The sequence below is a fragment of the Larus michahellis genome, chromosome 2, assembly GCF_964199755.1.
Source record: "Larus michahellis chromosome 2, bLarMic1.1, whole genome shotgun sequence".
Taxonomy (NCBI): Eukaryota; Metazoa; Chordata; class Aves; order Charadriiformes; family Laridae; genus Larus; species Larus michahellis.
In genome coordinates this window covers 20,001,032-20,027,685 of record NC_133897.1, presented here as the reverse complement: position 1 = coordinate 20,027,685, position 26,654 = coordinate 20,001,032, and the positions used below count along the sequence as shown (strand labels likewise).

Here is a 26,654-nt window from a genome sequence, read left to right as displayed (position 1 = left end):
TTTCCATATATCCTGGAGGATATGTAAAATGGATTTGCCAGTACTGGCAGATGGATAAAATGGTTTATGTAACAGGTCTTCTAAGAGCCGTCACTTACTTTTCCATGCAGATAAACATCTATATTCTTTGATATTAGTTTCCTTTTCTTAAAAATGACTACAGTTATTTCCTGTCTCACCCTGCTTGGGAAAAAAAAAACAATAAGCTATGCATGCCAAAGTTTTACTAAAAGTAGTTTTTTGCAGCGAAATTAAGCTTCATAAAGTCTGTTTCAGTAATGGAAAAACTGATGGCATTTGATGACTAGCTACACTCCGAAGCTCAGCCATTTCACAGCTAGCTGCTAGAAATAGTTGACTTCTTACATCCTCAGCTCATTCTACCCCAAACTCTTGACAGAGGAGACTTTTGTGAAGTATCATTTGAAGGCTTTGTTTTGGCAATCTGCCAAACTACTACCTCACATTCTATGTAACTACCACTTTCTGTGCTTATAGTCCAGGAACATCTTGTTTAGCAAGTTACAGTGTATAAAATGTAAGTCAACTGATTTCTGTTCTCCTAAAATCAACCCACTGTAACGCATGATTTCATCAAAAAGTGCCAGTACATCCACGAAGGTTTGTAAATATTTTAAAAGGCAAAAAAAATCGTAATTAGAGTAGCCTCTTTAAAACTCTGAGTCCCTGACTCTGAAAGAAAGCTATAAAATCACACAACTGAGAGCGTCAGGAGAAAAAAAACATCATTTTGATGTTTTTGATATAGGTGCTTTTCCCTTGCAAATATTTATTGTCAAGTATTGCTCATGACTCGCCTGTGTGCTAACCATGTGCCACGCTGTTGTGTTTAATTTGGCTGGGCAGACATGTTACAGAAGGACTTCTGAGGGGTGTGGATCCATCCCAAGCCGTGCAGTACTCTGCTATGGAAAAGGCCACTGCAGCTGACTCTCAGAAAAACCAGGAGGAGCTCAAGCATGCCCAGGGACATGCACAGCAAAACCTCACAGCAATCACATCAGAGTCCCAGGTGTCATCAGTCAAGTCAGAAGTTGTCCCCTTCTCAACGATGACGGTCCATCATGTGCAGAGCTCACCTGTTGTCATGCATCAGTCTCAGCACTCATCAGCCCTGGTCAACCACGCCCAGGGTTCACCCACTGCAGCCAGCCACAGCGAAAGTGTGCCGGCGGGTGGCCACCTCTCAGCCACCCCACCAGTCCCCCCGCAAGAGCCTGCAGCAGGACCCCAGCCCACACAAGCCACACCAGCACCACAGGTCTCTGTCAATGGCAACACCATGCAAAGTCTTTTCATTGAGGAAATTCACAGTGCAAGTACCAGAAACCGAGCTGTATCAATTGAGGTACGGTGTATTCTACTCAACCAATTGTCCTCCCTTTGGGTCTGAGCTCCCAGTCTCACTCTTGAGACTGCAGGTGGGATTTTCCAAATGCATTCCGGGGGTTTATGTGCTTCACCCCTAACTACACCGTGCACTTCTGAAGATACCCTCTGATTTTAAATGCAACAGGATAATAACATGAGCCAAAATGAGTAACTGTGATTTTAAAATAACCTTTATTTAAAAAAATGTAAAAATTCTTTTTTAGAATACCTTATTTTTGAACAATAGCATATGATTCTCTGGCAACACTTGCATCAGTGGATTTCATTCACTCTTTAAATCTCCATATCCCTCATTATGGAGAGGTAAAAGTGAAAGAATGTGAAGTTCCAGTGGTTTCACACAGAGACACTGAGAAAACCCACAAGTGAACTCTCACGTCTTAATGCACTTTAATCACCAGCGTGATATAGTAAGGCAGTGACCCAGATTTAAATTTTGCCTTTGTTCCTTTAGTGAGCACTGGCCGCTGTCAGTCTGTCATGTGTTTCTTCCGTGTTTCTTCCGTATCTAGCACAGTGGAAGTCAGAAGCAGTGTACAATTAGTGTTAATATATTTCCTCTAGTTGCTGACTATAATCAATCCATACTGACCTATAATGTTTACCTGTGGATTATTTTTAAAGTAAGTGATCATAACAGAAATCAGAGAAATAAATAGGTACTTTCCTGTTTTTGTCTAGAAAGCTGAAAAGAAATGGGAAGAGAAAAGACAAAACCTGGATCACTATAATGGGAAGGAATTTGAAAAGCTCTTGGAAGAGGCCCAGGCCAATATAATGAAGTCAATTCCTAACCTGGAGATGCCTCCCCAGCCAGCAGCCCTGCCTAAAGGGGATGCAGTGGAAAAGCTAGAAGTCTCAGGTAAGGTTTGCTAGAGCAAATGGTGCTATAGAATTGCATATCTGGAGAAGAGAGGTTATTTTTCCTACTTTCTAGAATGGTTTTAGTCTACAGATTTCTGTGTTCTCAATCATCCCTGTGAGTGTGTCCCTGAGGAATAATGCATGTCCTGTGGACAGGATGCAGTGATTTTGCAGGTGCCAATGGGTGTAACCATCTGAAAACAAATTTCTCTGTATTGCAACTGAGAGAGTGAGTTTGTCCTCTGGAAATAAAGACTCCTCCTGAGCAGGAAAGTAAGAGTACATCTTGCTTTTGACAGAGATGAGAGTATCCGTATGCTATACTAATATCTGGTACACTGTGTTCAGTTTTGTACTTAGAAGTTTAGCATTACAGAGAGCTCTGGAAAGAACCACAAAGAGTTTGAGGACAAATGATCTTACCATCAGAAACCTAAAGAGCTCTTTTTGTAGACATATTTGTTATCAAAAGAAGATCAAGACATGCCTGAGGTTTCTGAGGGTTAGGAGGCCTTTTAACTTTGCAGAACATGTTCCAACAAGTTCCAGCAACTGGAAGCTGAAGCTACAAAAAGCCACATTAAAAATTAGTTGTCAAATTTTAACATTTAGACTAACTATTCACTGAAGATTAATTATGAACGTATGGGATCCTCTGCCACTTCAAATCTTTAAGCAATGCTGTGTTTCTTTATGAAAGGCTACTCAGGCACAAGCTCTGTGCATGATGCAAGACCTGTTTAAAGAAATCCTTGAACCTATATTAAGTGGAAAGTCAGGCTATTTGATCTTAATGATCCTTGCTAACTCTATAATCTTAAACTATAAATTCAACCAGTATTTTGGATGAGTCCCCCAGAAGTCTAAAAATTACGTGTAATGCTACATAACTGAGTTGTCTCAGGGAAGTGGATAGATATGTAGGAATGAACGAGTGTGACTTTCACAGTAAGCATTCTGGCTGTCCACAGCTATGATACAGATTTTCCTGGTTTTGAACTTCAAGGAAGACTGAACAAATAGGAGGGAGTCAAGAGGACAGTGATGATAATGACCAGAGCTCTAAAAAAACATGATCTCTGGGGGAACAAAAAAAGAAAGAATTGGTTTTGTTTAGCATGAGAAAGGGAGGGCTGAGGAAGGACAAAGCAATCTCTGAATACATAAAAATCTGCTTAAAAAATAAAAGGCCATCTTGCTTTGTGTGGGTAGAATAGCAGTAAAAGTTGGCTATTGCAACCAGGAGTATCCAGGTTAGGTATTAGGGAAAAAACTCATAATGATAAGGAAAGTGAAGCACTGAAGAAGGCTGTATGAGGCAATGAGGAGGATGCAAGATCTCCATCACTGGAGAGAATGGCTTAGACTAGCACTGATCAAGAATTATATAGGTAGAGCTATGTTGTGATAGCAGGATGTTGGAGTGTCGTTCCAGTCCTTTTTCTTTCACAATTTAACGTACAAATCCATGTCTGAATTTCTTCAAAGTTCAAGGAACAAAGAAGATGCCTCAGCCAAACCTTGGATTTACCTCAGTAGCCAAACAAGAGTCAGCTGAAAATTCTTTCCCAGATACTGAGGCAATAGTCCTCCAGCTCAACAGCCTGTCTCCAACAGAGGCAATGGGTGATACTGTCTGTGGCAGTACTCTTACTCTCCTGCTCCTGAGGAGTCTTTATTTCCAGAGGACAAACACACTCTCTCAGTTTCAATACGGGGAAGTTTGTGTTCAGCTGGTTACCCATACTGGCATCTGCAGACTGCCACAGAACCTGGCCTCCTCCTGCAGTCTGCTAGCCCCAAGCACCTCCCTCCCCAGGCTGGGTTCAGTTGCCCTCCTCTAACTCCACTGTGTCATTCTGGAGCTGTGGAGACCAGAGCTGCATGCTGCTCTCAAGGTGTTCGCATGTCAAGGTTGTAAATAGCTTCAAAACGATGCCCTGAGGCTTGTGTACACAAATTCATATAGAATTTGGGAAGAGTGCTTTCAGATCCAGCGTTTTTTTCTAGGCGCACCGTTAGCATTGACAAGTTGTGGCTCCTTGGATGTTTCACAACGTAGATGTTTAAAATAAATTCTGCTGAACCTCATAAAATAATTTTAGAATTCTGGCACCATTCAGTGAGGTTACTGGCTATCAACACAATTATCCTGTATAATGTGAGGCATAAATAGAAAATGTCAGTGAAAATAAATACCATATGGGTGCACTGAGCTGTGACATCTTAAAAAGTGCAGAACACAATAACAGAGAAGTTTTGTAACTTGCATAGTTAACTAATCCACTTCTAGAATACAATTTTGCACAGTGTGTAGCCAGCAGATTTCAGGAGAAATTTGATGAGACTGAGACATTTGCCTTCTGTTGCGCATAATGAATCCTTTAATAGTAACATAAATAAGGGAACAGCAAAACTTTTCCTTTAATATCTGATTAAATATCTCACATGCCACCCAATTCTGTGATTCAAGATGAAAATTCCGATATCAGTCTGCTGTAGACTAGATAATTGAGCAACATAAGGAAAGAGAGACCACCTACCTACTAATATAGCGTGTAAGACATTTTGGCCATAAATTAGCTGAGTCCTCTGTTGGCTTTGCTGCAGAAGCCAGATAGATCACATTGCCAGAATACGTCGTCTCAGCCATTCTCCACACAGAACCTGATTAAGAAACTCATTTTTTCTCCCTGCAAAGCACAAAGCAAAGTAAAATTACACACTTTACACAGTTTTGGAGATGAGATGGTAAATACTTTAATGTCTCAACTCTAACTCATCTTTGTTATCAAGATTGTTCAGTGAAAAATATGGGGAATGTCTGTAGTGTGTACATTAGAAATTGGGCTCCTTCATGTCTCTTTTGACTTCCTAAGTGAGAATGCCCTGATTTTTGCAAGTACTGAGTGATCAGTAGCTTCCATTAAAGGCAGTTTGCTTATTTGACTACAAAGGCTGCTTCAAGGCAGGCATTTTTATTTTGACATTGTTTTAAGTCATGTTGGATTTTTTTGGCACAAGTAGAAATTTTTATGGTGGGGGAAATCCATTCCAGTCTGGCTGTGCCTGTTAAAGAATGCCTCAGTTCAGTGCAATGGCTGGCGAAGAACAACTCCCATTTTGTTCACAGAAGTGCTGAGCCCTTTGGCACTAAAGAAGGTTCCATAAAGCAGCGTTTTTGATCATGGTTACCCTCTGACTGAGTGAATAGTACTTGTCCATTTACTCTTCCCTATGTAAATACGCTACGAGAACTCATCCGTAAGAAAAAAAAAAAAGTATTAGAATAAGGTCTTTTCCTCATGTTCATTGCTCCAAAGGTTTTTTCCCTTCCCATTTAGACTGGGGAAATAAAATTGTTTAGCAAAGAAAACAGAAATCCAGCTTTGAAGTTTTACATCTTGCCCGGTGTTGTTGCGCTGACTGTGAGCAAACCCTATCATGACCTCTCCTTAACAGCTCCAGTTAAGGGGTGTGAAGTGATTAGCCTTTGATAGCCTGTGCACCTGCCACTCCCTGACAATTTCTGTTGCATGGAGTTCTCCTTTTTATTTCCCATTTTGAAGACGGAGATGGATGGATGTCTCACCAATGTGAAAGAGACGGTAGCAATCATTCTGTCTTTGTGCCGTCCATGTGCCTTCATCCAGCCTTGATTTTATTAAGTTTGAGAAAAACTTCGGTGTTTTTGCAGTCAGAGCCACTACCAGTTTGAGAGCAATGTGTTGAGCCCATTAAACGGAGTAGGGATTCGGACAGGCCCCACATCATAGTCTGCTAAACACCATCTGAGGGAATTACTCGGTTTTTACAGCCGCAGGAACTCTGATGTCACAAAAAACTTAGTGGTGCATATTGACCAAGGAAGTGGTCTAATGCAAAGTGCACCTGGAAATTCACTCTTGTTGCAATCCTGTGAGTGAGTGCCAGATAAACAGGGAGGGAGATAATACAAGGTAGCATTTCTTTAAGCTTAGGAAGTTTCAAAGAACATTTGAGCTAAGAAGGAACAAAGATGAGGCTGGGTCAGACAAGGTTCTCTGTCCAGTCTCAGTGGCCAGCCGGCGCACCGGAGGAGCCTGACACAGCCCCGGGAGTGGGCAGTTGTGCAATAACTTGCCCAGAGGGAATACTTAGTCCTGAACAGCTGGGTAATCCCAAAAGCAGAGGGGTTTATCTTTCTGGGTTATATTTATTCCAGCTGTTTATGTAACACTGAGTAGCTGCAGAAAGGTCGTTCTCTCGCTCTTGAAAACAGACCCTGTAAAGAGCAACGTGAACATGGTAGTTGTTGCCATGTATGATGCTCGGCCTGTGACGGGAAATACATAGGCACAGGTCATGAGCAATGTAATGCTGCTTCTGGGAAAAATGCTATCCAGTCACGGTGGGGAAGAGGAAGTGGCAGCTGGGTGGGGAAACATTGCCGTGGGGAAATACCGGTTTGGAAAACTGGTCTTCTCTTGGAAGACTCTCCTCAGAAGGCAAGGACTGGATCTACTCAGTTATTGGATTTGGTATATGAATCTTGGTGGGTTAGCAAAATATACATATAGGGCTCTTATATGATAATTCAAAGGCAAACTTGTGCATTCCTGGAATAGTTAGGAGTAAGTAAAGTGAAACCAAATGCTGCCGTAGAAGAGAAGCAAGTGCAGTTGCCCTTGGTGCTCCCCTGCCTTGCTCAGGGGCAAGAGGACCTGCTGAATTGGAGAGGTGGCATCTCCAGAGCAGATTTATATTTTCCTTCTCAGCCTTTGTCTGAACTTAGCTAGTTTTGTCCAACTATAAGATGGACAAAACTCTTCAGCTCATCTTCTAGCACCTTGCCAGCAGCACCTCCCAGGCAGAACAGAAATGTGTGCTGCTGAGAATGACAAGAAGCCTCCAGGTTTGGTGTCATGCTAATAGCCACGTCAGTAGCCATACTTTCAAAGAGGGACTATTTGTAACCAGGTACCCAGCTGAACCTCCGCCTTACATGCTTCTTTACGAGTGGTTGACTTGCAGAAGCGTGCTGTGCTGTCACACTTGTACACCAAGGGCTGAAACCCAGCCACAGTGACGTGGTGGACGAGTTCTGCTGAAAATTTCTGGATGAAATGACATGGTTTCTCTGTGCAAGTGCAGCACTGTCTACATTTGTTCAAGGCATTTCTGCTTGAATCCCAAATGTGTTTCTATTCATATATGTTCAGCAGCAGGACCTTTTAAGACATTTTTTTTCCTTTCTAGTTGAGTCAAGGACGCAAATACTTTTTTCCCCTCTTTCACCTGTGCTCACTTTGTGCTGCTCTGTTTACTTGCAGAAGAAGTTCCTGATGGAGAACAGGATAATGACAAACTGACCAAGTCTCCACCTCCTCCACCTCCACGGCGCAGTTACCTGCCAGGTTCAGGACTAACCACAACGAGATCAGGAGATATCACCTATGCAGCCAGAAAAGAGGCTGCTGCTGTCAAGGTTTGATGATTCAGACTCTAGGCAACTAGATGAGTGGCTGGCACAGAGAAACATTCCCAGGCTTGGGCTGTGTCTATAAACCACAAAATAAGTTGAGACAGAACTACGTCCTGGAGAGCTACTGAAACTGCTTACCAGGAAACACTACTGCTAGGCCAAATGAACAAGTAAGGTTTGATCAGTTCTGTTTACAGGAGTCTTGCTGCTCTTATCTCCTAGCAATGTAGAAGGCAAGTCACATGCTGCTTTCATTTAGAGTGGTAAGAAGATTAAAAATGAAAAAACCCACGCCTTACACAGATGGGGAAGATCAGCTCAGATTTGAGAACGTTTTTACAAAAATGTTGCAAATTAGTTTCCTTGGGCTTCCTTTCCCCATCTGTTCTGTTCCCTGAAGTGGAGGGAAGTACAGTATTTAATCTGTGAACATGCTATCACATCAGCAATATTGGTTGCTTTTGAACTGATGAAGTAGCAGTCTCCTTAAAAAAAAAGGGGGACCTTGCAACAGGGGAATTGCAGTACCATTGACTTTTCTGTGTTTGTTTTGCATCAGGAGGACTCAACTATATTGTCTGTCTGTGCTTTCTCATCCTCATGTAGGAATGCAGTGAAGATGCTGGGCAAATAGCACAATCCAAAGCCACTAAAGAGGATCAGGCATTGTCTCGGAGCACAGGGCATGCTGTAGCATCATCTGCAAAAGATGAAGAGGAAGAGGAAGGAGATAAAATAATGGCAGAATTACAGGTACGCCCTTTGGGTTGCACATGAAAACAGCTGTGCCCAATATCACTTCTAGGGCCTTGGCACAATTTATAGCTCAGAACATGGAGGAAAGCAGGTTTGCCAGTCTCACCCGGTCACACTTTATTGCACTGGGTGGTACACGTTTTGTAAGCACCGTCTGAATTTTGTTCAAGAGGTATGGAGCTGAAAGAGTGGTCAAGAATGCAGGGGTTACCACTGGAGAATGTTACACATGTAGATGGGACAAATAAAATATTGGTGTGCATTAGGTGTGGTTGTCCCTGGCCTAGCATTTCTCACTTAGTACCAGACCGGCAAGGTGCTAAGAGCCCATCATTTGTGTTAACATTGGTGGGAATAGAGAATATGGGGTGTGCTCCTGGCGGGATGTGCTCACTTGTTCTGTGCCATGGTCCAAGGTTTCCCAGAGGACTTGAGCATTCTGAAACATTTGCTGTTCCCTGTTGCATAACTGGTACATTACTCTGCCAGTGCCATAAGAGTAGTGCTCTATTGCCGGTCTTAGCACATATGTCTTGATAGCACATAGACCAGTTTAGTTCAGTGATGGCGATGCTGCAGTAAAATCCAACTATTGCAGCTACCATCAGCAAGCTCCAGCTTCCCAGGGGCAATCTCTGTCCTCTTCCATGCCTGCATAAGGAAAGGCGATGTAGATCAGCTTAACTGGCTATAATTTCTGATGTTGGGGTGTTTCAGAGCACTGCCATGACATGAGATGATCCCTGCTGTCCACCTGCCAAAAGCAGGGGTTTGGTGCTGCCCAGGGAGCATTTGCAGCACAGGAGATGTGGATATTAAGCAGTAACTGTTACGTGTGATGTGTGCCCCCTACCCCTTTGCTCAGCTCTCAACCACCAGTGCTTCAGACAGTTGGTTTGCAGGGAGTGAGAGCAGCAGTTTACTCTTATCCCCGTTTGTGTGCTAATGGCCAGTACGACAGGAGAGCTGGGGACAGTGGAACTGTTGCATGGTCTCCTGTCTCTAGGAAAGCAACCTGGCTGCCTTGCAACTGGTGACAATGAAGTGAAGGTTAAGGGAGTGGAAAGGGAGGCTGAGGAAAGCTAAGGAGAAAAATAGGCATGGTAGTTCAACAGGTTTAAATGTTAGTTTAATGCTTATTTTAAACCAATACCAAAATACCAGGTTGACAGAGTACCATGTTTTAGAAAGGGCACACTGCTTGATCCAGGAGCTACAAATTTATTGGTCTGATATCAGTGACAGGCAGAATAATGGAAAATCAGGTAGGGGATTCAGTCAGTGAAAAACTGAAGGACAGACGTAAACAGTTATGCTAGTAAACACAATGTAATGGAACACAGATCTGTCAAAGCAAACAACACTCTTTGATCAGGTAACAGGTTTGACTGCTTAAACAGAATTGTATACCTGTAAACATTTTTGTAAGTCATTTGATCAAACATCATACAACAGTTGGATAAAAATCTGGCACCATGGAGTATACAAAGAAAACCCTATCGTAGGACAATTGAGAGCTGTCTGGCTCTGAAAGTGCTGCCCTTGATGCAGATGTTTACAGTCAAATCCCATAGGGATCAGCTACAGGCCCAGTGTCACTCTCTATTTTCATCAACAGCCTGGAAATATATTTAAAATCCTTACTGTTTAAATCAGCTTAATTCAAACTAGCGAAGTATGAGAGCAGGGAGATGATAGCAATCACTTAATGGTCATAATACATTTAGTGAAATATAAAGTCCACATGAAGAATAACAAAATATAGGCCAGACCACAACTGTACATCTTGGAAAGAAACGGGCATTGCCGTAACAAGTTGATAGGAGGTCCCAGGACAGTGCTGCTGCCACAGAGTTAATGTCTGCTTTGGGTGTAGATGTGAGACCAGGGAGTGTTTTTATCTCTGTGTACAGGATCAGTGAAATCAGCACTGGAATGCTGCATCCATGATTAAGTATCCAGACATGTGGTGGTAAATGGAGTTAAATCCAGTTGGTGTCCAGTCACAAGTGGTGTCCCCCAGGGCTCGGTGCTGGGGCCGGTTCTCTTTAATATCTTTATCAATGGTCTGGATGAAGGGATCGAATGCACCCTCAGTAAGTTCGCAGATGACACTAAACTGGGCGGGCGTGTTGATCTGCTTGAGGGTAGGTTGGCTCTGCAGAGGGATCTGGACAGGCTGGACCGATGGGCTGAGACCAATGGTATGAGGTTCAACAAGGCCAAATGCCGGGTCCTGCACTTGGGTCACAACAACCCCATGCAGTGCTACAGGATTGGGGCAGAGTGGCTCGAAAGCAGCCCGACGGAAAAGGACTTGGGAGTGTTGGTTGACTGCCGGCTGAATATGAGCCAGCAGTGTGCCCAGGTGTCCAAGAAGGCCAACAGCATCCTAGCCTGTGTCAGGAATAGTGTGGTGAGCAGGAGTAGGGAAGTGATCATCCCCCTGTACTCGGCACTGGTGAGGCCCCACCTCGAGTACTGCGTTCAGTTTTGGGCCCCTCGCTACAAGAGGGACATTGAGGTGTTGGAGCGTGTCCAGAGAAGGGCTACAAAGCTGGTGAGGGGTCTGGAGGACAAACCTTGTGAAGAACGACTGAGGGAGCTGGGGTTGTTTAGCCTGGAGAAGAGGAGGCTGAGGGGAGACCTTATCACCCTCTACAACTACCTGAAGGGAGGTTGTAGAGAGATGGGGGCTGACCTCTTCTCCCTGGTGACAAGTGATAGGACGAGGGGAAACGGGTTCAAGTTACATCAGGGGAGGTTTAGATTAGATATTAGGAAACATTTTTTCACTGAAAGGGTTATTAAACATTGGAATAGGCTGCCCGGGGAGGTGGTGGATTCACCATCCCTGGAGGTGTTTAAAAAAAGGGTGGACGGGGCACTTAGGGACATGGTTGAGAAGTGGCTCTTGTCAGGGTAGGCTAAAGGTTGGACTCGATGATCTTAAAGGTCCCTTCCAACCTCAACAATTCTATGATTCTATGATTCTATGACATCCCCCATTTGAAAAGGCTGTTAAGAAAATGAAGGTTCAGAAGAGACCTGAGTACAACGTGGACTTTTTAATCTAGCAGAAAAAGGCATAATAATAATAATCAGCTGCTGTAGCACAAATTGTATCTGGACACTGTTATGGATATTTCAGAGTGAAGGTGATAAATAAACAAATTACCAAGGGAAATAATGGTTTCTTCATCACTTAAAGTCTGAACGACTTTGAGGATGACTTTGTAGATGGTATGCCTAACTCAAAAACACATCACTGATCTCACAAATCGGTAAGCTGGGAAAGTCCATATCCTGTATTATGAGGAGCAAAACTACTTTTTCTAATAGTTCCATGTCATCTTAGGTACTCTGGTCTATAAGCACATACAAATAGGATGTAATGGAAAACCAGAAGAAACGCTACACCCTGATTTTTGCACTGGATTTTTTCATGATTGTTACTTTTCTGATTTTGCATAAACATGCAATACATACAAGGAGTACAGTATTTAAAAAACAGGCCTGATTCTAATCTGTAATCAGGGCTATTAATTTCATGAGAGTTGCCAGGAATTAAATAATTTCCCTAATACATGGTATAAGAATATAATCTTCTTGCATGTCACAATGTATTTGACTCCTGTAAGTACTCATCCCTCATTCCTCTGGCTGTCATTGTCCTGCCTGTACATCTCACTGAAGGCAGACCATGCCAGTAGAGGCCTGCAGAAATCCCGGTGATGCACGCTTGCAGCCAGCACTGCACAGTGGTGGCAGTGATGGTTCTGCTTCTCTGGATCTGGGAGCCAGTTGGCTAGAGAAACCAAAAGGAAATGGAAAGAGAACAGCAAGATAAAGGGCTGAAAAGTCTGGGCCATGCCTTGGGGTACACATGGTGGGAGGCCAGTGGTCCAAAAGCCCTTATGTTGGGACTGTCACCATCTGGGGCGTTAGTGAAGACTGTGGCAAAGATACATGTCTCCAAGTCCAAGCAGCATTATGTAGCTCTTGCATGATTCTCAGCCACTAGGAAGTAAGTACAGTTGCAAGCTCAAAATTTGTCATGGGCTTCCTACTTAAGTTTGGATAGTTTGCAGCACCTCTTTGGGCCTTCTCTCCCCACCTGTAAAAATAGAAATCAAGCTCACCTCCCTGCAGGGAACCTTGAGGTCAGCGTGATGAGTTAGAGCGCAGTCTTGGCAGACTGGAGAGAATGCCCTATTTCTCTTAGTCTGATAGTCTAAAAATCTCTATTATCTCATGAGCTTGTAGATAATATTACTGAGCTGTGAACGTTAAAAACAAATGCTGTCTTTGCAGTTGGTCATCTCCAGGCATTTCTGTGTGAAAGCTCTTGGTCTCCTGATAACCTGCAGTATTTATTTCCTAGGCTTTCCAGAAGTGCTCTTTTATGGATGTAAACTCAAACAGTCATGCTGAACAGTCCAGAAATGATACACATGTTAAAGACATAAGGCCTGGGACTTTAATGCATCACAAGGAAAAGAAGGTAACAAATGGCGTTTGTAAACATGCCAGCCGGTCTTGGCATAACCTTCTTTCCTTCAAAACTAATCTTCTATCTCGTGTCCTGTTCTCTCTAACCACCATCCACCACTGCCCAGTGGCTTCTTCCTTTTATCTCAGTAGGGCTCAGAAATGCTCATATGGAACGTTATATCAATCTATATTATGTGTCTCATCAGCAATTATACAAGGGTTGCATGAAGTTTTATGATTCTGTGAAATCAAAATTAAAAGAGGATCCATCAGTTTCGCCAAAGAGATCTTCATATTCCTCAGAACATCCTTCCAGTGCTGGTCTGGCAATGGATAGTGAAGCATCTCTCCTAAGCCTTGTTCTTGTCTTGAGGAGTAGTGGTTCCTCTCAGTCTCAAGAACCACTTTAGAGAATTTCTGCTTTATTTTGCTTCATTTGTTGGTCCCAGAAATAGTTATTCGATATTCAGAATGCCTATCCAGTTTATTGGAAGACAGAGTCAAGGTGGGTGGGCTGAATTTGCCCATAGTCTGAAAGATAATGCCCAGGATTCACTCTTTGGTCATGCAGCTTAGAAGAGGTGCCCTGTGTCTGGGGCTGTAGCCAAATTGGGTTGAATTTCACAGCTGTATCTGGACCGAGGTTGCTAATTGAGCTGAGTGGTCTTAGTGGGCGGCCAACGTGTAGGATGAAGAAAAGGAGAAATATTTCTGCCTTTGCAGACCTCTCTTTTTAAGTTTAAGAATAATGAATTGAATCATTGATGGGTTTAGGGGGTCGTGCAGGCATGACAACTTGTCATCCAAATGCGAGTTTGTAATGGAGGGGGATATGAAGAAAACACAGCACAGCATTTCAACTTTGTCATGCATTTTGTGTGTATGTATGCAAATTGGAAATAGCAGTAATACCTTCACATCATGAGTAGCTCCCCAAGGATTTTTATGGGAGACATTGCACTTCAACTTCATTTAACAGAAACTGAGGCAGGGAGAGAGAAAATGACTTTGCCAGGTCCTCAAGGCAGAGAAGAACCCAACTGCCCTAATCATGGTGAGCTGCATCTGCATAGGCACTGCAGCTGTAAAGCACAAGGTGACATCTAGATGGTGGTGTCTGATATATTATTATCATCAAAAGCCATACGTTGCCCAGACGGTACTGCTGCCAGGTCAGGGCATTGCACGCAAGGACTTGGCTTTGACCTGCCCAAACAGCAGTTCTGGTCTAAAGCTGCAAACACCTGGCTGGCTGAGGGTACGGTTATGAGTAAAAGGGAAAAAGTGCTTTGTTGTGGAGTGTATGACATTGTTCCGGGAAAAAAAAAGTGTGAACGTATCGCTACTCGTCCTCGTTACTGCTGGTGTCAGAATAAGAAGATCATACTGTTATACAAAACCCTGGGTCACCACTCAAGACACTGCACATCCTGTAGCACAAATGTTCCTTTGAAATGTGCTGCCAAGTAATTGCCATAAACTGCTACTTACTGGAATAACACAGAGTACAGGAAATTAAGGTTAATGAGATCTGGTTTTGTCATCTGACATGACAGAGTGTTTATTGGCTTTAAATATGGAGCCTTATGTCATGATAAACTCATGGAGGAAATGAATTTTATTGTAGTTTTATTCTTCTACTAGAAAGGCAGCAGTTCCTAAAATGAGATATAGTGTACAATGACACCATGAGATGTTGCACTGATGCTTCGAACAAGAAGCGGAACTTGCTATAAAAAAGATCTAGAGAAATGGGAACGCAGTCACTGAGTCAGCATATCCCCAGGCAACAAGTGCCATTACATGGCCCGGCCTAAGTCTGGGAGCTCTGACATGTAATGGGACAGGAAGGCGCCTACCACTTATCAAATCTGGGCCTGAGGTACAGTAAGCCCTGGCGTGTTGTTCTGATACCAGCTCTCAGCACGAAGTGCTGACAGTGTCAGCCTGTCCCCTGATGCCTCGCTGGCTGGGGTTTGTTTGTGTGATAGCTCCTCCTTTTTTAGAAATATGAGGGACATCAAGGTAGCCGTGGAGCAGCTGCACAGCCTTGTTACTGCTAGTAAGCCTCTGTAGAGATGAACCGTGACTCTGGTCTATCGCTGGTGTTCTCACTCCTGCGGTTTGGTTGTGCGTAAAGTTTTTCTGTGTAAAATCCTCAGACAGTATATAAGAAAATATCACACAAGATGTAGAAACTGTACCTTGTGAACCTCTGCGAGCATGGGGAGTGCATGCACTAGCCAACCTGTGGATGACTGTACCATCACTCATTCATCTCAGCTGGGAGAACGACTCTCTTGACTGATCTTCTGCACGTCTTGATGCTCACAGAAGCGTAATCTGTCCTTCTGGTGTGTTAGGAATCAGCGTCTACTCTCAAGCAATGTCAGCAGTAACGCTTTTGGCTCACTGCCTTCAGGCATTTGAGGCCAGATTCAATTCCTTCTTGGTGAGCCGTCTTTTGACTGTAGGAAATCTACAGTCGTTTCTCGCTCGTTCATAGGCATGGTGTCTCTTCAGGTCATTCCTTCACCCTGACAACTGGTGTTTATCCTAAGTTGTCGCTAACACTTAACAAACCAAGCCCCAGACAAAAGCCTGGTATTATGAAACAGCATCTCGAGGGGACCTCATTAAAAAATAAAGAAAAAAGTCCCTTTAAATTTGCATTGCTGGGAATATACTACTTTTGAGCTAGTAGCATGCTGTGTGCTGTTCAGAGTTGCTTCTATAAATGAATGTAGCTCAGTGGTTCATGCTGCACTTCCACGGGAGCTGCGGGGTGCCGCTGGTAATTTTGAAGGAGTACTTTTAAGCTGCAGCAAGGATTTAGAAATGCTCGGACTGTGATCGTATTAACTGTGATGGAGCAGCGCTGCTCAGGTGTGAGCAACATTAGAAGCAGCGAAATGTTGTAATTTGAAAATCAGCTTTTACCAGTACAAAACTTCCTTTCAAGGCTAGCCAGGCTCTCACATTCGGCGCTCTGGTGAGCCAGCAAGCCATAGCGCCCTGCTGCGAGCCCTTCCACATCAGGCTCCCTTTGATGTGTCCCAGCAGAATTTAATCAGATATTGTGAATCTTTTCAACGTCAATCTTATACAAACTGGGGATTATTTTTTTTAGCTGGAAAGCGAACAGGTCAAGGTAGCACTGTGTTGGAAATAAGGTAATTAGTGTGCACTTGCATATTCTGGAGGCCTTGTTAAAACAGGAGCCCTAGCTAACAACCCATGCTGGCCACATGCATAGCACAAAGCAGTAACATCATGCACTGTTCTGCCAGAATTTGGAATTTTGCCCCGAAGACAGACAGGAATCAGATGATGACAACTTCAGACATGCCTCTGCAGCAGTAAAGAGAGTGGTGAGTTCACGAGGTCTGCGCTTCCCCTGAGAATATGATGATTAATTTTGGGGAAAAAAAAAAAAGTCCTGTAAAGGTAACAGCCCTGAATAACTAAGTAATCCAACTTTCCCCCTTAGGTGTATGGGGCTACAACAGGATCTCCCACAGATAGTGACCATCCTAAAGAGAAGAGGGAAGGGAAAACTGAAGAAGAATTGGGTTCTGATTCATCCAGCACAGCTGACAGTAAAATTGGCTTTTCAATGAATGACAGTCCTACATTTAGCAAGGGTTTTTTTGTAGACAGTAGAGACTATTCTAAGAAAAACCTTCAGAATATAAGCACAAACCTGTCTGGTGTCAGTTTGCCAGAGGAGGACAAACGAAGAGGGGCTCAAGATATTTTAGGATCCCATTTTCCAGCTGTTGAAACTGGAAAACAAAAGCCAAACTACAGACTCTCACGAGATGCTGAGCAGGGCCCGCCACAGGGTGAAGCCTTGCAGAGCACGGGCAAGCACATCCCCATCAGCAGCGTTGCCCCTCTCACGAGGCACACGCAGGAGGCTACGGGGCCTCAGCCTTCCTTGCAGGAGCAAGACGCTTCTGCGGTCAGCTACAGTCAGGTTGTGCTAAGACCCAAAGTGTCCAGAAGTAACAGCGTGAACAGCATCGAAGAGACAGATTCTTCAGTCAGCTCTCCAAGTGAAGACAGCCCTCCCACAGAAAACATCGCCTTCATGATTACTAAAACAGCTGTCCAGGTCCTCTCGAGTGGGGAAGTTCACGATATAGTCAGCCGGAAAGGCGGAGATGTGCAAACAGTGAATATCGATGCGAGGAAGGAAGTGGCGTCGGAGAAGGGTATCCCAGAAAACACAGACAGCGAAGAGCCCGTGGTGTGTCTGGACAAAAAACCCGTCATCATAATTTTTGACGAACCGATGGATATTAGGTCAGCATATAAGCGGCTTTCTACAATTTTTGAGGAATGTGATGAGGAGTTGGAGAAAATGATGACAGAGGAAAAGATAGAAGAGGAAGAGGAGGAGGAAGAAAATGAAGCACATGAAATCTCTGAAAGCCAGAAGGAAGAACCACCAGTAGTTAATGACAGAAAAGCAATCGCAGAGTATTCAGCAGCTCACGGTCTCAGTGAGCAGTACGTATTTAACCTTCAGTCGTCCCCTGACTCTGCAGAACCCAGCCTTCCTGCAGAGGAGGAAAGCACGAAGACGACTTTTAACAAATACCGTCAGATCTATGGGCTAAACACAGAAGCAAACTTGGACTCCGCCGATCAGTTTGGAAACAGGCAGGATTCTAAGAAAAAATTTAAGTTTAAGTTTCCTAAAAAGCAACTGGCTGCTCTGACGCAGGCGATACGGACAGGAACCAAGACTGGGAAGAAGACCTTGCAGGTTGTGGTCTATGAAGAAGAGGAGGAAGATGGGACCCTGAAGCAGCACAAAGAAGCAAAGAGATTTGAAATCACCAGGTCTCAGCCCGAGGACAGTGACAAAAGTCCTTCTGGGAAGCAAGAGGGACCCCCTGGAGCTGCAGTCTCCCTGTCTAGGACTGACGAAATTCGGCAGAGTACATACCGAACGCTAGACAGCCTTGAGCAGACTATAAAGCAGCTGGAAAACACCATCAGTGAGATGAGTCCAAAATCTATCCCTGAAAGCACATACAGCTCTGAGGGAAGCACTGTCCCCTTCTCTGCCCAGATAGTACCAGAGACCCCACCCCGAGAGCTTGTAGTGCTGGATGAGAGCCTTGCTGGCGTAGAGCCCCCTCCGTCAATCCCAGCCACTGCACGTAAGGTACCTTAGTCCGAGAAATCAAACCTCCAGCTGCTTTCTAAAATCTGCAATAATCACCATTAAACAAGAGGGTCTTGTGATTTGTTTGCTTCCTTTCAGGTGGCTTGTTTGGGCTCCCCATGAGGTGTCTAACAGCTAATAGACTGTTGGTTGGTTTTATTTTTTTTAATCTTTGCTGCTGATTGGTGATGGGCAAATGCAGGGGAGCTGGGTCGAATAATCCGCTGTGTGAAATGAGAAGCGTCACTGACACGAAATCCAGGCTGATCAGTAGCTGAGCAGTTCTTCTCCATTTGATTCTGGAAATTAACACCTGCGGTGTGAAGCTCCTGAACTTTCCCTGCATGTATACTGTGGCTTTTTTTTTTTTTGGCGCATGGTGTGCAGGCTCCTCTTCAGGCACAGCGGTGCTGATGACGCCTTCTCCCTGTCTCCCCTCCCTGCCCCCTCCACTCGTTTCCGCAGGGCTCCAGCGCTGCCTCCCAGACAAGCCGGATGCCGGTCCCCATGGCTTCAAAAACTAGACAAGGAAGCACGGAGAAAGCAGGCAAACAGCACAAGCTGCAGGATCCGCGCCAGTACAGACAGGTAGTTTTACCCTAAACCCGGTGTTTGGATGGACATTTCGTGTTGTTTGTTTATTTAAAAACTCCAGTAACTGACTGAGACTATACCAAATAACGGATGCCTGGCTTTCGAGTGAGGTCTAACTGGACGTCCTGGATCCTGGGGGCATGACAGTATCTACTGATCTTTTCACCATGCTTGTGCATGCACGTCTGCAATAAAACACCTGCTGCTTGTGTTTGTTTGTTTGTTCTGGTTTGGGTTTGTTTGGTTTTGTTTGTTTTGGTTTTTTTAAACTGTGATATTCAGCTGTAATTTTAAGATGTCAACTACCTGTTTACTTTCCCGTTGGTAAATGTGGCGGTTCCTTAGGAGAGCGGGGAAAGCTTCTGTTCAGAGAGTCTTTACTGGGGGCCTTGGACACTAACCTGTCGGTGTAGTAGAGGGCAGTAGGTGCACGTTAACTCTCCGGCCGGACATGTCTGCTCACACGTTAATAACCCAGACGCATGGCCAATGTAGTGACTGGTCTGTAACCCGTAGATCGCACCTTCTCACGAAAGCTTTGTTGGCTCGTTCTCTCTCTCTCTCTCTATGCACTCTTTGTTGGGCACTTTGGGTTTTCTACCAGGTCCAGTCCACGGCTGCAAGACTTAGCTCAGGCCTCGAACTGTTGATTCTTATTCTCTGTAGGGCTATTTTCCCAGGTCCTGTTGGTTTATCATGTTACTGGCTTTCTGACAAACTGTCTCCTGCCGTCTTTATTTGCAGGCTAATGGAAGTGCTAAGAAAGCTGGTGGGGACTATAAGGCTACTTCCCCTACCCTACCTGCTTCTAAGATCCCAGCCTTTTCTCCCACTTCTGGGAAAAGCAGCTCAGCGCCTGCTTCTAGCGGTGACAGCTCTAACCCTCTTAATCCACCCACTAAATCCTCCATTCCTTCCTCTAACCTTCTCGGTCCCCAGACAGGTCGCATCACTTACTCTACCTCCCTCATCCCCTCTGTCTCTAACGGCTCCTCCAAGTTTCAGAGCCCCACTTACCCAGGGAAAGGTCACCATCTCTCCTTCTCGCTACAGACTCAAAACGGCCGGCCACCCCCTCCTTCCTCCTCTACCTCCCCCCCCTCCTCTACCTCTCCCACTTCACTGACCCAAGGTATGAAGAGCATCAGGACAATCCACACCCCTAGCTTCACCAGCTACAAGGCACAGAACGGAAATGCCGGCAAGTCCACCCCACCCACGGCCAAGGAGCCATCCTAAAGGCTACGCGCAGCACCCCTGCGAGGTCACCAAGGCTTTGTGTTCATTTTCAAAGAATCCGCAGCCAATATTTTAACCAGGGAACGTAACCATTTTGCTGTATCGCTGGAGGCTTAATACTAATCCTGTGCTAAATACTGAATTACTACACTAGATTAGAGTGAAGCTTTTTTGTAAAACTGTTGCTGTTGTAATGATAAAAGAGCGTTTTCTTCCTTTAGGCAGCACCTCTTACAAAAAAGTGTGAAGGTGTGTGAGTGAACTTGAGTGCGTGTGCACGGCCGTGTACTGAGCATGGGGAAATGTATGGTTAAAAATTTAGGAAGTTGTTTTGTATAAAGCTATTTTTCATTATGGGGACTAGAAGTGAACAGAGATATACTAAAGTGTTATTATACACAACTGTAAAACTGAAACTAAAATATTTTTCTTTTATTTTGGTGTTATTTAGCTTTGTTACAGATTTCTATTTTTGTCAACAAATGTCATGGTTCCTTTCAAGATCTTTTTGCCAAAACATTTTGATACTATTGTAATGTACATTTGAAAGTAGTATGCTGGACAGTAAACCTCTGCACAAGGAACAGAACGAGCCTGGTCTTAGTGTGCATGAGGCAACTCAACCTATTGCACTGCCATTCAGATGATATTTAAGAATTTGCCAAGCCAAGGAAAAAAAAAAAAAAAAATTGTTTTACACATCTAGGTAGTTGCCGATTACTTTTTTTTCTTAGCTTAATCCACCTTTTTCCTTCAGTTTTATTTTACTGAGACCTGGTAACCCATTAACATATTGCATTGTGGATTTTAAAATGTACACTTCTGTACTGTTCTGTATACTGGCAAACTTTTGTACATATCTATAAATATATATAAATAAATAAATACTGTATGTGGCTGGGCACATAGAGTAGTTTTACCACACCAAAGTTAATTTTTACGCATGCTTAAAAATATATATGGGGAAGGGTTGAAAGAGATGGATATCAGTCAAACAGGAAAAAAAAAAAAAGGCAAGAAGCTTGCAGAGCTCATGGTTTTGTAAATAAATCTATTTGTATAACACCATAATGTAATATACAGAACTATGATAAGCAAAGATCTTTACAAAAATAAAGGGCTGCATGCTTATATATTTGTATTTTTGTCACTAATAACTTTCATGATGGTCTCAATTAGCTGTTACGCTGTTTGCCTGAGGGCATTAAGCCATCAGGAGAAAAATTGACTTAATTTTCCCCAGATTAAAGCTATGCCGAAGTAGTAATTTCAAAATGAGGGTTTTCAAATTTACCTGGACAAGAGCTAATTGCTGGAACTCCAGGTCAGAAAACTAGCACCAAAAAAAAAGTGCCCAACCTTTGACCGATTGAACGAGGTATCATTTTTTCCACCTTTAAGTAATTTTTTTTTAATTCCTTCTCGCGAAAGTTTCTGAAAAGTGTAATTTCAAGGCCGAGCCCTCAGCTGCTGCACCCCTTGCAGTGGGAGTCATTAAAGAACCTAACCATTAACCCCTGCCGCAGGAGCAGGACACAGGGTCCAGTCCCAGCAGCGCTGAGGCCACATGCCAGCCGGCCCCTCCGCTGGCCACGGTGGCCCCAGGCACATGCAGGCACAGGAGGCTCCGCGGCGGGTGTCCCCAGCCCGGGACGCGACGCGTGGCTCTGAAGCCAAAGCAAAGCGCAGGATGCAGTTCCGAGCGCTCGTGCTGAACCACCGTCTGAAAGCCAGCTCCCTTCCAGCTAAGACGGAAAAGCGGTGGCTCCGAAGCCTGGCCTGGGAGCGGCTGATTCAGGTGGGCAGACCCTCTCAACACACTTGTGTCGCACGCACAGCCCACACCCCGCAGCTTCCCAGGGGCGCCTTCCACCTTGTACAGTGTTGAGCACATCACTCCTGCCCTCTGAAGGGAACAAGCCTGATTTAATGCCTTATCTTGTAACCAGGTGGGGCTAGCTCATGTCCCCACGCAACAGAGAGCAAATACGGAGAGCGCCAGGGGCAGGTACTTCTCCTTTATGGTACACTTCAAAAAATACAAGTTCAAGCTAAAGGATGGACATAATAGGTTTTATTCTTAAGCTGGTCTGACATCCCCCAGGGGAGCCAAGACTTATTGAAAAACAGTATTTTGCAAATACCTGATCCTCTCCATGAGAGCAGTCCCCACGAGTCAGCCTACAGGCAGGCAGGTCCCCAGCGGCAGCCCTTGCCCCTGCCCCTGCTCTGCCCCGCGGTGCCTGTGGGCAGCAGCTCTGGCACTGCTCCCCCCGTGGCTTCTCGTGACCTCTTTGGGGCTGCAGCAGCATGGCCTCAAATTTAGATGCTGACGGTAGCTGTATAAATAACCAGGGTCCCTGCACAGTCGGTGGGCAGCAGCGGGCAGTACGGCAGTGCTGTACGCAACAGGTAATTATTGCTTTATGTGGAAACCGCCATCAGGGAGTGAACACAACACCCACTTGTGGCCTCGGCTGCACTGCAACATGCACGTTTTCCAGCACCCACCGCGTTTTGTCTCCCCCAGTGCTGGGTGGCAGCACCCGCCAGGAAACCATCCGCAGCCGGCTCATGACCCGCTGCTGGGAGCATCGGGAGCCGGGCAGTGCCCACTCCCTCCCCCTCCTGCCTCTACAGCAATAAAGTTGTTGGGCTTCCACGAAGGCAGGCAGGGCAGGGCTGCGCGCAGGCTGCGGCTCGGCACCAGGAGCCCTTGTGAACGCTGAGCGTTTAGAAAAATCAGCAAGTCTGTAAAATAAACCCCTTGAGCACGGAAGGAAACAGCACAGGCTAGCGATTGAAAAGCCAAGTTTCTCACTGCAAACCAGGGAGGAAGAGGCAGTTTTGGGGGAGGGGCCTGCAGCCGGTTAGGGGTGAGAGCCACTGGGTGCCCACCACTGCAAGGGGGGGCTCCGTGCTGAGAGCAGCCCTCGGCCCCAGCAGGTGAGAGGCTGCCTTCAGAAAGGGAACGCGCAGCCAAGCAGCCCGGCCTCCCTGCCACCGCCAGGGCACTGGCACACACCATTCCACACCCGGCTCTCGCCAGCTCTCCGGCAGTTTAAAGGTAAGAGAGGCTCTTCAGAAAGAAATAACCCAGCGGGGCACCGCATCTCCAGGCTACCAGCAGTTGTGTTTGCAGCACAAGTCCATCAAGTTTCTTTAGCTTACAGCAATCCCACGGGTTGGGATGCAATAGGACCTCACCACTCCCAGAAAATCATTAGCGAAGCTGCTCACCACTCCCTTTGGAGGTGGAAGGAGTCAGGAGGCGAGCAGGACCTTCCCAGCAGAGTCAGCGCCATCCCTGTGTGCCAGCTGAGGGGGCCTACGGGGACTGCAGCAGAAATGAAGCAACGCAGCACCCAGCCCCGGCAACAGACAGGGCACGGCGGGGGATGGCCAAGCAGAGGAGGATGCACAGGGCTGGGGAGAGGAGGGATGTGCGGGACGGTTCTGCCTAGAACTATACAGGGCCAAAACCCGTCTGATCGCCACCAAGAGGCAGCTCTTCCTGCACGCTTTAAACACTCAGGGGTTCGATAACAAACAATTAAAGCCGATTTTTACAGTCCCACGGCTGTGAGCCACAGGCACACGCTCCACTTCAATGGTGGCAGGCCTGTTTTAAGTCATTCGCCCTCCCGGTCATATATCAAACTACACCCTTCTTTTGGCAGGCTGGTGCAATTAATTGCTTGATTACTATCTAAATGGGGATGGTGTAATGGATGACCTGGCTTTAGAAACAAGAACACAGCTTTTTATAGCAGATGAGGCCACACTTCACACTCCTTCCTCCTGCCTGGACAACATGGAGAGGGTTCTCCCCAGATGGCTGCAGACCCTGACGTGCAGCTCAGCAAACGATTTTCCTTGAGCTCTTCTGCAGTGTGAAAGAAGTGAGGAAGCCATCTGTGGCCATGCCTTAATTCCACATTATCGGTGCTGTGATACGGGAACGTAACAAGCCCTTCAGAGAGGCTTAAAAAGCTGGAGGTGCTGTATGACCATGACCAGATCCCCGAAAAAACATTTCAAACTCAACCACTGATCCCCACTGAAACAGGAACCACTGTTTGGATCCATTTTAAACATCCAAACGCTATTACTACCACCACAGTTTGTCCTTTTTTTTTTTTTACTTCCCCCATCAGATCTTAGCTTAGACCTGTTCCTAATGACTTGCAGCTCCAAGCAGCCCTCAGTCCTGAAGTACTTTCCAAGCCAGCTTGAATCCTTCCGATGAGTGTAAAAATGAAAAATAGGCACAAACTGAAATATAAGAAATTCTGATTAAACATCGGAAAAAAACCAAACAAACCCTTTTTACTGTGTGATCAGCCACAGGTTGCCCAGGGAGGTTTTGGAGGCTCCATCCTTGGAGATAACTCAAAACCCGGCCAGCCCCAGCCCTGAGCTCTGGCTGCGCCGGCCCAGGCCAGGGCAGGGCGAGGGGGTCGCCAGGGGTCCCTGCCCACCTCCACGGCTCTGCCACCCCCTGGAGTCGCCCACCCCGCTCAACCCAGCTTCCAGGGGAAAGGCTGGCACTAACGGTATTCACCTCCGGGCAGGTTACTGCAGGCATTTCCCTTCCTGCGGCGATCAGACTGTCACCCTTCTCTTCCGCAGCAGGAGGGGAAAAAACAAACCAAAACACAACGATAAAAAAAGAACAGAACAGAACAAAGCACCACAGGTAAGGGTCTGAAGTAGCTGCTGTTAAGAACAGGGCATAGCAATGCCTCCTAAAAACGTCTGTCATCTCAACTGCCACATGGCTGCAATAAGGTGGCCCCAAATCTTGGCAGTCTTCAAAGAACACAAAAACCATCAGTGTTTCTCCAGCCTCAAATCTGCTGCCACCCGCTGCCTTCTTCAGGGCCAGCTCAGTCATCACCTGGCCCTGATGCATCCGACATCCCTCTGCGTCCCCCCTGCAAGCGCTTCCGCAGAGCTCCCCCCCTCCCACTCCGCCTCCAGGTTCTCCTGCAAGACCTGCTGGACACACAGGGCAAGGCCATGGTGGGCTGAACCGCTGTAATCCTTTTCTCACACCCCCAGGGATATCCCCAACTTGTGTCCAAGCTCCTTCTGCAACTGCTCTGCAGCTTCCATGCAGCCAGTGCAGCAGCAGAAGACACCATGGAAGCTGCCGAGGCCTTGAATTTGTCCTCTTTTGTGTGTTATCGGGATTTTTTTGTTTGTTTTCTGATTTTTGTGGGTTTTTAAATTTCTAATTTTTCAAGAGATCTTTTCAAAAGATCTTGTGCTCTAGTCCAGTCAATGGAGTAGAAGTTCTGTGTTCTCCGGCCTAAGAGCTGGCAGCCATGTATCTAGACTCAGGAGTTAAAATCCATAGTTATCTGTAAACACAACAAAATGAAAATTAATTTGGTCCATCAAAACGGCTGTCAAATCAGACTAAGACACAGACCCCCAGCAGCCCTTATGTGCCTCTGTGAGTACACTGCCTCATCGAGAAGACCCCTGTGACCTACTGTGGATGCTCAACATCCACTCTAACAAGCTTCTGAGGCTACTGATGGGACAAAATACACCTCCAGTAAGAGGCGATGGGTATTTGCTGATGAACAGCATCGCAGAGGCATCGCAACACCGTGTCCGGAAATCTTGTGTTCAAATACACATTACTATTAGGATTGAAACAAAACCCACCATCAATTCCTCAGTGTTTCACAGGACACATCTGCTCTTCCTCACGCTGCACATGGAAACGCTGCTGAAGCCCCAGTTGTTTGCTCTGGGGGTGGAAAAGACATTACTGTTTGCAAGGAGACCGCAAGAACATGATTCATTTTTGTGTGAATTCGTATTAGATGCACACAATTAGATGCACACAAAGTTCCCCATGGCGAGAACTTTCACAGACCCTCATTTGTTGTATCCGATGCTTTTCTTGACGGCCAATTTTTATAATGATTTCTCACGAGTATCAAAACCACAGCAGATCAAAGCACAGGACTATTAGAGTCACTCTGTAAAGTAACGAAGTTTGTTGGCAACCGTGCCAGCCTACACATCCTGGCTGCTGTCATTCCTTCTCTTCTCAGTAGCAGGACACAATGCCCACAACGTTCATTGCTTATTTGTCATCGATCCAGGTTTAATGCTCGGCCAAGCCAGGGACAGTGCAAGACCTGGAACACCCGAAGCGATGAACGGCTGCCTTGTTCTCCAGCAGGTATGCAAGGAAACAGAAAAGAAAATGTAACTGGTGGAGAGTTCACACACGGACAGGTTTTTAGTGTAGAAACTCATCCTCAAAGTTAAAACTATAAAAAGTCCAAGACTCACAGTAACGCTTTGAGTGGCAGACACTGGTATTTGCTCTCACTGACTTGGGGATGACTATGGACATGTTGCTTTCTGTCCTGCAAAAGCAGCATATTAAACATAAACCCATCTGCTACATACCTCAGAATCAGATTATATATCAAGATGAAAATATTTAATCAACTGACCCCCTCTCGTATGTGGCCTCATCCCACAGAGACGGCTTTGAGGAGAAGCGCCCTTCGGCCAGGAGCGACTGCAAGTCTCGTGGTCCTGAGGGCAGCTGCCGGCTGCAACTTGTGAACGTGACATTTTAAAACTGTTCACTAGAATGAATTCACCTCACGCAAAGAG

The 26,654-nt window shown here is 45.5% G+C and overlaps 1 protein-coding gene across 19 annotated transcripts in view; it reads left to right on the top strand.

Moving 5' to 3' along the window:
- Positions 1-20,905, top strand: part of KIAA1217 (KIAA1217 ortholog) — a 371,695-nt gene extending 350,790 nt beyond the window's left edge. For 15 of the 19 annotated variants that reach the window (XM_074574454.1, XM_074574455.1, XM_074574452.1 and 12 more), the window contains 9 exons: positions 868-1,369; positions 2,095-2,275; positions 7,590-7,744; positions 8,348-8,494; positions 12,882-13,001; positions 16,282-16,362; positions 16,482-18,170; positions 18,636-18,758; positions 19,509-20,905. In XM_074574454.1, the coding sequence (XP_074430555.1) occupies positions 868-1,369; positions 2,095-2,275; positions 7,590-7,744; positions 8,348-8,494; positions 12,882-13,001; positions 16,282-16,362; positions 16,482-18,170; positions 18,636-18,758; positions 19,509-20,003 (3,493 nt within the window). In that variant the 3' untranslated portion in view covers positions 20,004-20,905. Of the gene's footprint in view, positions 1-867; positions 1,370-2,094; positions 2,276-7,589; positions 7,745-8,347; positions 8,495-12,881; positions 13,002-16,281; positions 16,363-16,481; positions 18,171-18,635 lie in introns of all 19 variants that reach the window. The other 4 variants (XM_074574468.1, XM_074574470.1, XM_074574469.1 and 1 more) reach the window with 4 other exon arrangements.
- Positions 20,906-26,654: the final 5,749 nt, after the last annotated feature.